Consider the following 13744-nt stretch of genomic DNA (forward strand, 5'->3'; position numbering starts at 1 on the left):
TTCTACCCCTCAAACGCACTTATTTTTCAATCCTGCAACAGCCCAAAATATCTATACTCCGATTGAGGATACAGGTTGCCCAACCAGCCAGAATCTAGTTGGTTGACACCTCCACCCTCAAACGCACTTATTTTTCCAATCCTGCAACAGCCCAAGAATATCTGTATTTCGAAAGCCAACCGAGTGGTTTAAAAATACAAAAATAACACGAGATATGGTAGACCTTTACATCTGCACAGAACAGACTACAGCACACAAAAGCATCAAGGGTTAATCTTGTGCTTCAGAACTTTTATTGTATTTAAAAATGGACGGATAACCCGTGGACGGATGAAGGGAATTTCTTTTGAACTTTGAAGTCGAACACGAATGGCCTCAGCGGTGGTGATAAAATAGAGGCTTCGAGAAGTATTACGAGATGAATGCGCATGCGCGAAGTGGACCTCACCGTTAAATAAAGTCTTTTAAAAAGCCAAAGAAAGGGACGTGAAAATATAACAATTATCAGGTGGCTAATAAAAAATCAAAGTGCAGTGGAAAAACCGTGCAAATAATAACGATAAATTTCAGATATGTACAAGATGCAGATGTCAATTGGCACGATAGAAGGACATTACACATAACAACATTGCTTGAAGCACACACACTGTGCTGTTCTTTTTCAGAATGGTCTCAAATAAACCGCACTTCAGAATTTATGGAATTACCAATAATTCCCGAATTTCATATCTTAATTACTGTCAATACTCCTTCTAGAATACTACAAGGCATTAAATAATACTGGAACTGTCAAGCTTTTAGGAATACCGAAAAGGTTTTTAAAATGTGGGATTATTACGTTATTAAACACCTGAATAATTATTGTTCTTTGTCCTTTTGTACCTTAGTGGATGAACACATAACATAATTATAATCAACAACATAATACCTATAACCTGCGTGATCTTATAATAACAAAAAGGTGGACGTCTTATAATTAATCTCACGATAATCCTATTGCGTCATCCTAATAATCACATGTTAATCTCAAAAACTCAAAAAATTCAAATATAAATTCTCAACACATTTTAGATTTACCGTTACATTATATCACTTAAAAGTAAGTTTCTCCAGTGTAAGAGAAAATTCACAGTCAAAGACACTTGTAATGTAAGTGGATGAAATGCCTATGTATCAGAAAAATAAAAACATTTGAATACTGCCACTATATATGGAATGATATCAACCGATCTTTGAATAACCATCAATCTCTATTTGTCATCAAGTGTTCATCTGCGGAAAAAGATAACACAATACAAATTCGTCATGATAACATGTTTCCACTTAATAAATTATCAGACAATTTGTCATCAGCAAACAAGTTCTGTTGATTCTAAAATCGCTTCCTGCATTTGCTACAGGTTATGACAAATTCGAAACTTAAAAGATATCGTTACTTTTCCCGTCAAACAAGACAGACGTAGTTTCTGCCAATCGTTTCTTTTCCTCATCGAGCTGAGGTCTGCACAATTCTGCCCACAAATGGAAGACTGCATGCAGTATCTGCAAAAATGCAAAACTGAGAAAAATGGTAGATACTGCAGCTTTCCCTTGCCTTACTACTGATTTTGCAGATACTGCAAATGGGAAACACTGAATAAAGCACTGAAGAATCATTCTAAAACTGCAGTAATTTGTGTATTAGTGGTTCACGAGCACCAATTGGTGGCATATCTCAATTTCGAAAATTTTGCAGATACTGCAGTTTTTCATTTTAGGGTACAAATCTCGCCCGAAGAAATGATGACATTCTTCACATACTATATTTTCATGGTAAGAATTGAGGCAAAGTTCCCCCAATGAAAGATTCTATTCTCTAGAAGAATATAAACAACATCTTATGTACACAAATGCTTAATGATAAAGCTTTTCATAACTGATTAATCAAGATTCATCAGTTATTCCGTCAACTTGCGTCTGAGGAGGTAAAACATCTTGAATGCTGATAATTCAGAATAAGTAATAATTCTTTCTGCTAGTTTTGATTATAGAGTTACTACCCTGGTTTCCTAAAACTCCCATTAACCCTAAACTGAGATTTTTTGTAATATTCAATGAGTTGGACCAAAAATTCCCTTTCAGAAACCTCACTTGGTAAACAATCTAATAATATATTAATCAAAATATCCCTAGTCCTGAATCCTCAAACAAGGTCATCACTTATAAAAAAAAAAAGGACGACAAGAACTGTATCATCCTGCAAATCTATCTTTACTTGAGACTTTCCTAGACAATAAACCTACGAACTTTTGGTTGAAAAGAAACTCCGTGAATCTCAGCCGCAAAAAATAACTTAACGCTACCATTTACACTACGTTGGCTTTTGTGAAACTTGGAAGAAAGGCTGAGAGAGGGGAAGAGAGAATCCTCGGAGCTCTGAAGAGGCCCTTCGATGTCCTCGGAACTTTTCAGAAGAGCTGGACGATGTTCGGGGCCTGGCTCATCTTGATGTGGTCGTACTGGGTTTTGACGCATCTGTGCATGTACACCTGGAAAAGATAAGGATGTGATCAGGAAAGGAAAATCTATTCTGAAGTTATTATTAAAGGAAGGAATGTAGAATTTAGCCCAAAGGCCAGGCGGTGGTGGGACCTACAAGGTCATTCAGTGCTGGAAAGGAAAATGAGAGTAGGAAGGTCTGAAAGGTGTAACAGGAGGAAAACCTCAAAGCAGTTGCACTATGAATCAATTGTTAGGAGAGGGTGGATAGTAAGATGGAAGAAAAAGAATTTGAATGGAGTGCAGTAAAAGGAATGAAAGGGGTTGCAGCTAGGGGCCGCAGGGACGCTGCAAGGAACCATAAGTAATGCCTGCAGTGCACCGCATGAGGTGTATTGACAGCATTACCCCATACGGGAAAAATCATTATTGGCTACTTGTGATAGACTGAAAAATGAAAGACAGGCAATATAAACTGCAATACCATCTTTATTATAATATAATGATGTCATTTCGAGCAAATTTGAATTCAGAACATGATAGAATAAAAGGGCTTAGCACTCTGCCAAACCTACTCTAAATTCTACAGCTCTCTGAAAGAACGAAAAAGTTTCTAAATAATCTCTTTTATATCATCTTAATCACAAGGTTTCTTTCCATGGATGAAGCAAAATCAAAACAGTACAGTCTAAAATCATCAATTAATCCGATTCTTTCCATGGATGGAGAGCAAAATCACATTGAGTACAGTCTAAAATCATCAATTAATTCGATTCTTTCCATCTTTGAAGAGCAAAATCATATTCATTACACCCTAAAATCATCAATTAATTCGATTCTTTCCATTACAAAAGTATTCTAAAATCATCAATTAATTCGATTCTTTCCATCTTTGGCAAAATCATAGAGCAGCCTAAAATCATCAATTAATCATCTTTCCATCAGCAAAATCATATTCAGTACAGCCTAAAATCATCAATTAATTCGATTCTTTCCATCTTTGGAGAGCAAAATCATATTCAGTACAGTCTAAAATCATCAATTAATTCGATTCTTTCCATCTTTGGAGAGCAAAATCATATTCAGTACAGTCTAAAACCATCAATTAATCCGAAATCAGTCTAAAATCAGTTAATTCGATTCTTTCCATTATAAGCAAAATCACATTAGTGCAGTCTAAAATCATCAATTAATTCCATTCTTTCCATCTACGGAGAACAAAATCACATTGGGTACATGTCAGCTAAAATCATCAGAACGATTTAAGGCACACCACTGGGTGCCATCCAAAAGGCAGTGAGAAGAGGGTGAAGGAGTGTGGTTGGACAACAAGATAAAGAGATTACAAATAGATATTTTCATGTTTCTTAGATACAAATTTCGTGTTTGCACTCCCGTGTCTGCCTCTTAATCCCGGCCTCTGCAGACCAGACATGTGTTCCAACCGAGGGCGCTGGGGAAAGTGTTCTCACCTCAGGAAACACGGGTTCAGGGGAAACAAAAGTAAGAGTGTTTAAGTTTGGCCACACTTTCCCCTCGAAATAGAAATCTCTAGTTAGTTTTCTGAAAGGAAAGCTTTTGTGACGGCTTTGTCTGTCCGTCCGCACTTTATTCTGTCCGCAATTTTTTCTGTCCGCCCTCAGATCTTAAAAAAACTACTGAGGCTAGAGGGCTGCAAGTTGGTATGTTGATCATCCACCTACCAATCGTCAAACGTACCAAATTGCAGCCCTGTAGCCTCAGTAGTTTTTATTTGATTTAAGGTTAAAGTTATCCATAATTGTTCTTCTGGAAACGATATAGGACAGGACACCACCTGGCCGTGGTTACAGTTTCGTGGGCTCATACAATGACTCATACAGAATTATATATATAAATTATATATATATATATATATATATATATATATATATATATATATATATATATATATATATATATATATATATATATATATATATATATCGTATATATGAGTGCATTTGATCATAAGGTTGCAAACAACGAGCAAGGGCTGACGTGAATAACTTTTCAGGAAACGATAACAATTCCACGATAAAAACTGCAGAGATTCATTAAGGGGAAAAATATTGGCATCTGAAATGCCCAATAACTCTCCGGAAACCCACCAATGTCAATTCGGTCTTTTCCCAACTTCTTCTTTCACCTCCTCCTCCTCCTCCCCCTCCCTCCCTCCCTTTCCCTCACCCATTCCTTCTCCTCCCTCTCTTTACTTCCTCACCCCTTCCTCCTCCTCCACCCCTCCTCCCCACCCCTCCCCCCTCACTTTACTTCCTCATCCCTTCCTCTTCCCCCTCCCTTTACTTTCTCACCCCTTCCTCCTCAACCTCCCCTTCCCTTTACTTCCTCACCCCTTCCTCCTCCTCCTCCTCCCCTCTCCCTTTACTTCCTCAACCCTTCCTGTTCCTCCTCATCTTCCCCTCTCCCTTTCCTCCCCTTCCTCCCTCCTTCCTCCCCTCTCCCACTCCTCACTCCTTCCTCCTCCTCCTCCTCCCCTTCCCCTCTCACTGGACCTCCCCCGCCCCTGGGGATGCAATAAAGCTAAGAAACGCTGCGAGCATTCATATGTCTAAAGAGCGCGCGCGCGCGCCAACCGGCCGACGACGAGTGACGTCAGCATTCAATAATTCAATCGCAAACACCGACCTTCACCTCAATGGTTCTTCTCCTCCTCCTCCTCCCCGATTCCGGTGATGTGTCAGACGATGTTGCTTCTGTTGCTGCTGTGCTTTCGAAGGCTCAGACGTCGAGCGTGACGTCACAGCAGCCGCTATGACGTCGTCATCATCTTCGTCATCCAAGCTACTACTTAAACGATAACGATTGTCATGATAATTATAATGATGATGATAATGATATTAGTAATACTGAAGATGATGATAATGATATTCATAATACTGATGGTGAATGCCATTCAGTTTCTAAATTTAATAGCTTCCCTGTCTTTACAAACAATTGAATACCTTCAGTTTCTGCGCGACGCTGATTCTGTACTTCATTATTATTATTATTATTATTATTATTATTCAGAAGGTAAACCCTATTCATATGGAACAAGCCCACCACAGGGGCGGGGCCACTCATTTGAAATTCAAGCTTCCAAAGAATATTAAGGTGTTCATTCGAATGAAGTAACAGAAGGTAATAGGAAAGAGATCAGTTATTAGAAAAATAACTGGCTTCTAAATCAACCTGCATTAAATTCGCCACAACAAAAGAGAAAACACGATCCACTTTCTCTGCCTAGAAATTCACCAGCTATGATTTAACAGAAATGGGAACCAGTACAAAAATAGTGATGACCGAAAACAAACTGGATTATTGGACTGGATTATAGAATTTAGGCTACAGGCCAAGAGCTGGGACCTACGAGGTCATTCAGGGCTGAAAGAGAAATGGGGAGTAAGACGGTCTGAAAGGTGTAACAGGGGGGAAACCTCGCAGTTGCACTATGAAACAATTGCTAGAAGGGGGTGGGAATAAGATGGAAGAAAGAGAACATGAAAGGAGGTACAGAAAAAAGGAATGAAAGAGGTTGCAGCTAGGGGCCGAAGGGACGCTGCAAAGAACCTTGAGCAATGAAAACAAATTAGAATTCAAACAACTGCACCTTAGCTCAGTTGTTTGATTTCTAATTCCACAACCGCAATCTGTTTCTGGTAGAACCAAACGATCAGCCCAGATCCTGTATAAACTTTCGCATTATTATTATTATTATTATTATTATTATTATTATTATTATTATTATTATTATTATTATTATTATTATTCAGAAGATGAAACCTATTCATAAGGAACAAAGTTAAGTATACCTTAGCTTTACCAGACCACTGAGCTGATTAGCAGCTCTCCTAGAGAGGGCTGGCCCGAAGGATTAGACTTATTTTACGTGGCTAAGAACCAATTGGTTATTTAGCAAAGGGACCTACAACTTAAGCCCACTAAAGGGGCCACTGACTTGAAATTCAAGCTTCCAAAAATATCAAGAAGAAGTATGAGGCGATAAAGGGAAATACAGAAAGAAGAAAGAAGAAAAAACTAATAAATTGACAAATAGGTAAAACTGTATTGAAATGCAAAGTGAATAGTATTAGGGTAGCAATGCATTGCACCTTTGCTTGAACTTTTGAAGTTCCAATTGCACGACAGCCTCTGGGAGGCTGTTCCACAGTCCAACAGTGTGAGGAACAAAGGATCTCTAGAACTGAGAAGTTCGACAGCTCTTTTGGGAGTTCTCAGACAGTAACAAATGTCTTTTAAAGCAAGTTTACTTTTGCTCTACATGAAACTTAAAAAAAAAACCATTTTGAAATTCTGGTGCGATTTGTCTTGGGAATGGAATGGAATATAGAGTTTAGGCCAAAGGCCAAGCACTGGGGCTTATGAGGCCATTCAGGGCTGGAAAGAAAACTGAGAGTAGTAAGGTTTGAAAAGTGTAACAGGGGAAACCTCGCAGTTGCACTATGACATGATTGTTAGGAGAGGGTGGATAGCAAGATGGAAGAAAGATAATATGAATGGAGGTACAGTAAAAGGAATGAAAAGGGTAGCAGCTAGGGGCCGAAGGGACGCTAAAAAGAACCTTTAGTAGTGCCTACAGTGCACCCCGTGAGGTGCACTGACGGCACTAACCCGGTACGGGGGTATGAATTGTCTTGGGATTAAGCTTAAGTGATGGGGCATCCTACAAGAACAGATCAAGTTTGGAAGAAAACAGGGCATATGAGAGGATGGGAACTGAACAGGGCATGTTCTCTTCCTCTCTTCTTCACAGTGGTCACCTCTTCTGTGGCTACCCTTTACTCATCGTGAATCCTTTTGTCAGGCATTAAGTGTATCTGTGTTATTGGTTCTTGCTGCCTTACAAGGACATTTGGTAAAAGAATTCTCTTCCACTTCTTCAAGTCCTCATTCCGGTTTTTCTCCAGACAGCTGGTGATAAATCAAGAAGCCCTCTTCAGATTCTGCAGCGTTTCAATAATTCACATACTACTGTTCAGTGGCTAAACTCTGGACGAAGCTCATAACTGTAACTGGCTCTACTTAGGCTGGTCCATGACCTCCTTTCTTGGCATAAGCTCTATAGCTAAAAACCTGAATGACTCCATCTTATTCGAGTAGGACTTGACCCCTGATTCCAGCAATGACAGGATATCTTTAAACTGTTTTCACATTCAGTTACTCCTAACTAGGTGCAAGCAGGTTGTCTCTGGCTGACAGATATGCTATGTAGTGCCCCTCCTTGGCTGAGATTCTTGAGCTCATTCGTGGCTGTTTGCTGACTGAATGGTTCTCTCTCTCTCTCTCTCTCTCTCTCTCTCTCTCTCTCTCTCTCTCTCTCTCTCTCTGAATGGTTTCTCTCTCTCTCTCTCTCTCTCTCTCTCTCTCTCTCTCTCTCTCTCTCTCTCTCTCTCTCTCTCTCTCCTGGAACTTAGCCGTTTGGTGGGACAGTTCATCTATTACCATTATTATCATTGTTGAGAAGATGATTATTATTGAGAAGATGAACCCTATTCATATGGAGCAAGCCCACCACAGGGACCACAAACTTGAAAATCAAGCTTCAAAAGAATATTATGGTGTTCATTCGAAAGAAGTAACAGAAGGTAATAGGCAATACAGAAAGAGACCAGTTATTAGAAAAACAGATAAATTAACAAATAAATGAATAACTAACTAAATAGATAAATAAATAAATAAAATAGTAAGCAAAATATTAAAATACAAAATTCTCTAAGTTATGCTTTCATATCTTGTCCTTCCTCTTCTAATGCATGGCCCAGGCTTACAACGACTTTACCCTTAATTAACCCTTTGGCTGCTAATGGCTTTGCTGTCTCTTTGCCATAGCACTACCTAAATCTATGAAGGAGGACCTCAGGAACCTCTAAAGTTATGATAACTTCTCTGCACCAAATGCAACATCACTGCCTTGGCATCTGTCATATTCTGGGAGAGGAAGGTGTTATGGTCTACCAGTCTAGTAACCAACTCAGAGATGACTTTCTGGCGGGACAGCTCTGCACCTAGAGTAGTCTTTCTCCATGTACACGGTTGTGGGGAAGTCAGTCAATGAGAGAAGTAATGTTCTTAATTTGGGCCCATCCACATTTCTAATGGCATAAAACTATCTCTGCTATAGCAGGCGCTTGCTCTTCAACAATTGGTACTTCTACAGGAATCACAGAAAGGTACTTTACATCGCAGTTTCTTAATTTTTTGCATATCCCACTATGACCTAGGCCTAGAAATTCGACTTGCACCAGGGTGATACCTTGTTTCACTCCTAACAAATGATCATAATCCTTCACACGAAAGAATAATGAGAACAGAATATAGACAGATTATAGGATTTAGGCCAAAGGCCAAGCGCTGGGGCCTATGAGTCATTCAGCGCTGAAACGGAAACTGACAGTAAAAAGGTTTGGAAGGCGTAACAGGAGGAAAACCTCAAAGCAGTTGCACTATGAATCAATTGTTGGGAGAGGGTGGATAGCAAGATGGAAGAAAGAGATGAATGGAATTATAGTAAAAGAAATGAAAGGGGTTGCAGCTAAGAGACTAAAGGGACGCTGCAAAGAACCTTAAGTAGTGCCTACATTGCACCTAGTGAGATGCGCCGACCGGGTAGCATCTGACCGAACGGGAAACTACTTCAGGAAGAAAAGAAAGATCTAATATTCTCTGGGAAGAAAGCCTGACACATCATCCCAACTTAAGCAAAAGTGCCGTAGGCGAAAATAAACAAAACTCGCAACATGGAAATGAGCAAAACTCGCGAGAAACTGACGTTATACAAAACTTCGATAAGCGAAGGAACACTTCCCGGGGGGAAGGATGGGTTCAATAGCTTTATCCAGATGACGTCACAGCGTGAAAGGTCATAGCCGCCAAGGAAGGAAGGACGAGTTTACATGGAAAAGAACCTAAGTGAAAGGTAACATGGTGAAAGGTGGCACAGAAAGAGAGAAAAATTACTTAGCGAGAGAGAGAGAGAGAGAGAGAGAGAGAGAGAGAGAGAGAGAGAGAGAGAGAGAGAGACTAGCACAGAGAAACTTAATCAGCAAAAAAATAACTTAGCACAGAAAAGAAAGAAAAGTTACTCAGCAAGCAAAAATTAAAACAGAGATTTAAGCAAAGAAAATTAGGCTATTAAAGAGAGAGAGAGAGAGAGAGAGAGAGAGAGAGAGAGAGAGAGAGAGAGAGAGATGTGGATTTCGCAACAATTAAGTGCCTGGTTTTTCGTAAACACTCATCGCTCAATGTGGCATCAACGACCTTTCGTTATGTAACACCACTTACTCATATTCATCAAAGAATCGGTGAGTACAGTAGTCTATTGTGGTTATCACAATCTACATACGTATCTGGTAAAGAGTGGCTAATAGATTATATATATATATATATATATATATATATATATATATATATATATATATATATATATATATATATATATATATATATATATATACGACAAAAGTTATAGTAAAATAGAAAACTAAAAGGACAGGGCCTGAGACTCAATGAAGTTGTTAACAAACTTTCAGACATCAGTTCAAAAACCCAATACGCCATTAGACTGAACTTAAAAGCACCAATAAAATGTTACAAAAAAATAAATCAAAAAAAACTTACGTGAGCTGCGGCGAACAATAAGTAAATGCACGTCCACAATACCGAGAGAAGCTGAAAAAAAAATTAAATAAATAAAGAGAAAAGTTGGTTAAAAAAAAAAACACGAAAAAATTAAGAATAAAAATATGTAGCCTAATACCGTGTTCAGAAAGATACCATATAAGTAAGTATAGGCTCGGGTATATATTGAAACAGTTCTGGAAGTCTAGATCAGTAGTTCTCAACCTGGGGGGCGTCAGCAATTTCCAAGGGGGGCGCGAGCCCTAGGGAAAAATTAAAAATTCTCTAATTATTTTCGCTATTCTCTGAACGAGAGCCACTAACTAGTGTCAAGTATCTAACTTATTCATTCCCAAAAGAATAAAAACACCCCTTCTCTTTTTTTTTCCTTTTTCCTTTAAATCCTGGAGGGAATTTTAATCACAGATGCAAGGGGGGGCGTGGAGGGAAGGACCAACTCTTAGAGGGGGCGTGGTAGCAAAAAGGTTAAGAATCACTGGTCTAGATCAGTGGCTCTCAATTTGGTGGTATCGTTACCTACCCCGGCAGTGGTGTGATATATCACCAATACTCCTACCCCATACCTCTTCAGTTATGTGAAGTTATAATATACAGGAAAGAAATCAATTGGAATGCTTAATTTCAAATGCGTTTTATATGTAAGAAATTCACCTCTTCACTTCTGCATTATTTATTACTTAATTAATTTATTTATCATTATTAATTATGAATTTACTGAATGTTACTCCAAAGAACTATTAGTTTTAGAAAGTGTCTCGTTACCCCACAGAATTGGCTTCATTAGAAATTGCCCCCAGTTTGAGAACCACTGGTCTAAACGTCATGTTTTCAACTTGTCAGTCAGCCAGCCACAAGTTCAAATGATTTTTGTTAGTTCACTCTTGCCTCGCACAAGTTCCTCTGTCACTGATCTTTTCTGATATACAGAGCACACCTTAGTTTACCCAGACCACTGAGCTGATGAACAGCTCTCCTAGGGCTGGCCCGAAGGATTAGACTTATTTTACGTGGCTAAGAACAATTGGTTACCTAGAAACGGGACCTACAGCTTATTGTCGAATCCGAATCATAATATAGCGAGAAATGAATTTCTATCACCAGAAATAATAAATTCCTCTTATTCTTCATTGGCCAGTCGGAGATTCGAACTCGCGGCCAGCAGAGTGCTAGCTGAGAACAGGCAGTTATACTTTTGATTTCTGGGGCATATACTAAACTCAAAACACTGCCTCCTCGTAATACTGAATTTCTTTACATAAAACAATACTGATAATTAACACAGATAGAATATAGAATTTAGGCCACCGGTTAAGCACTGGGACCTATGAGGTCATTCAGCGCTGGAAAGGAAACTGAGAGTAAGTAGGTTTGGAAGGGCGTAACAGGAGGAAAACCTCAAAGCAGTTGCACTATGAAATAATTGTTAGGAGAGGGTGGATAGCAAGATGGAAGAAAGATAACGTGAATGGAGGTACAGTAAAAGGGACGAAAAGGGCTGCAGCTAGGTGCCTGAAGAAGGGACGCTGCAAAGAACCCTGAGCAATGCCTACACTGCGCCGCGTCAGGCGTACTGACGGGCGCTGCTTCACCCTGCGGGACGCCATTACGAACTCTGAAAAGCAGCACTACTCACGTAATGGTAATATGACGCCTGTAGCCACAGGGCGAAAGCGATGATCATGAGGATGTAGAGGAGATTCTGGGTCAGCCACGGCAGGATGAGGCCCCTGTGGTCCTTGACGATGCCCCTGACCATCAGCCCGGCGAAGACGATGTACAGAAGGTAGAAGAAGATCATGAACCCGCCCGCGCTCCTCATGGCTGTTGCGTTGTGGCGCGGGGAAAAGGGAGAGAAAGAGGTGTCCGGTTATTTGGGGGTAACCTGATGCTCATTTGGGGAAAATATGCGTGATTTGAGATGAAGCAGACTGAAAATATCTTCTTTTATTTATAAATAATGAGTATTCTGTCTTTTACAGGTAGTGGTGGTGTATTTTGAAAAGTTGCAGTAGTTACATTATCGGAAACCAGGCATTGGGAAAATCTCTATAGGCCTAGCGTAGGATCGCTTTTTTCATTAAGATTGTAAAAAAATAATACTATTTCTAGGTTTTGCATACTATATATATAAACATATTCCTTTCCTTACTGAGTAACAACGCTAAACCTACATTTGTATTTGTAACAACATTCAAACTCCTTATCCGATGCCAGAATCTTGTACACTGAGGTGAACAAAAAGAAGCGAAAACTATATTATACCTAATCGCAATTCTTATTTGTTGGGTTAAGCTGCCCTCCTTTGAGGAGCTCTTACCAAATTTAAAACCACAAACAAAAATTCTATTGTAATCGAGAGGTATTTTTACCATGTCATTCAATTCATTTCTCAAGTAATTGTATTATCCTGGATTCAGTTAGCATAATTGCAAGAATGATTTAACATCGTAAAATGATAATTGTACTTTATCCTTATGCCTATTTACAGCAATCATTTACAAACCAGCAATTCATGTTCAAAGAATAGAGACAAATTCGAAGAATATTTAAAAAAAAACAATAAAGACAATTAAGACTTTCGAGAAACTGTATTTCATTTGAAGAAATGTATGTGTAAAAAAGAGTACAATAGTATTTAGCAGTTCACTACGTTTCTCTGGCTGAAAATATCATGAATGACCAGACTAATAACATCCTGGAATCCAGAATGGCGTTCGAGAACTTGAGCAAATTGTAGTTCCTGGACCGGACGCAAATACCCGAGATGTAGGCCTATGCTAGTATCAGCCCCGGTTTTTTCGCCATGCCCTAAGTTAGGTTAGGTTAAATTAGAACCACCTTACTAATTTGGGCGTGGGAAACATAATGAGATTATTTTCAACTTCCCGTCACCACATACTCACTCGTATCGATGTCCGTTTCGAAAAGCGGCAAGAAAAACTGGGACGACTCTCCTCCGGCGAGACACTGGCAGATGTAGATGATCGAGAAGGAGCTGAAGAAGGTGGTGGTGGCGGCGCAAGCCTTGCTGCCCGCCCGCAGGTCGTCGTAGTAGTACCAGGGAGACCAACAGCCCTTCATGGTGGCAGAGGAGTGTTGGAAGTTCGACGGCTAAAAAGAACTTCTTGGAGGGGAATGGGAGAAGAGAGAGAGAGAGAGAGAGAGAGAGAGAGAGAGAGAGAGAGAGAGAGAGAGAGAGAGAGAGTGGTTGGAGAAGTGACTCAGAGGAGGTTCGCTGTAGCTTTGCTGGAATGAGAAATAGTAACGTTAAGTGGTCAGATTATTATTATTATTATTATTATTATTATTATTATTATTATTATTATTATTATTATTATTCAGAAGATGCACCCCAAAACTACAAAAGGGGCCACTGACTTGAAATTCAAGCTTCCAAAGAATATTAAGGTGTTCTTTTGAAAGAAGTAACAGACGGTGATAGGAGATACAGAGAGAAGAGATTAGTTAATAGAAACGAAAACATAAATAAAAAGATTATTTTATACTGATGAAAAAGTGGTCACCTTGATTATCCAGCAAATTATAGTAATGGAACGTATCATAAAAGTAGTATATTTTACAATGA

At 39.3% G+C, this 13744-nt stretch overlaps 1 protein-coding gene across 1 annotated transcript; it reads right to left on the reverse strand.

The window, feature by feature from the left end:
* Positions 1-203: 203 nt before the first annotated feature.
* LOC136840701 (uncharacterized) lies at positions 204-13294 on the reverse strand. The gene is made up of 4 exons (XM_067107499.1): positions 13062-13294; positions 11792-11979; positions 10138-10188; positions 204-2528 (listed from the first exon to the last, which is right to left on the reverse strand). The coding sequence occupies exons 1-4, from the start codon at positions 13237-13239 to the stop codon at positions 2448-2450; spliced, it is 498 nt and encodes a 165-aa protein (XP_066963600.1). The 5' UTR covers positions 13240-13294; the 3' UTR covers positions 204-2447.
* Between the last annotated feature and the right edge of the window lie 450 nt (positions 13295-13744).

Source organism: Macrobrachium rosenbergii, chromosome 8, assembly GCF_040412425.1.
Source record: "Macrobrachium rosenbergii isolate ZJJX-2024 chromosome 8, ASM4041242v1, whole genome shotgun sequence".
NCBI classification, from domain to species: domain Eukaryota; kingdom Metazoa; phylum Arthropoda; class Malacostraca; order Decapoda; family Palaemonidae; genus Macrobrachium; species Macrobrachium rosenbergii.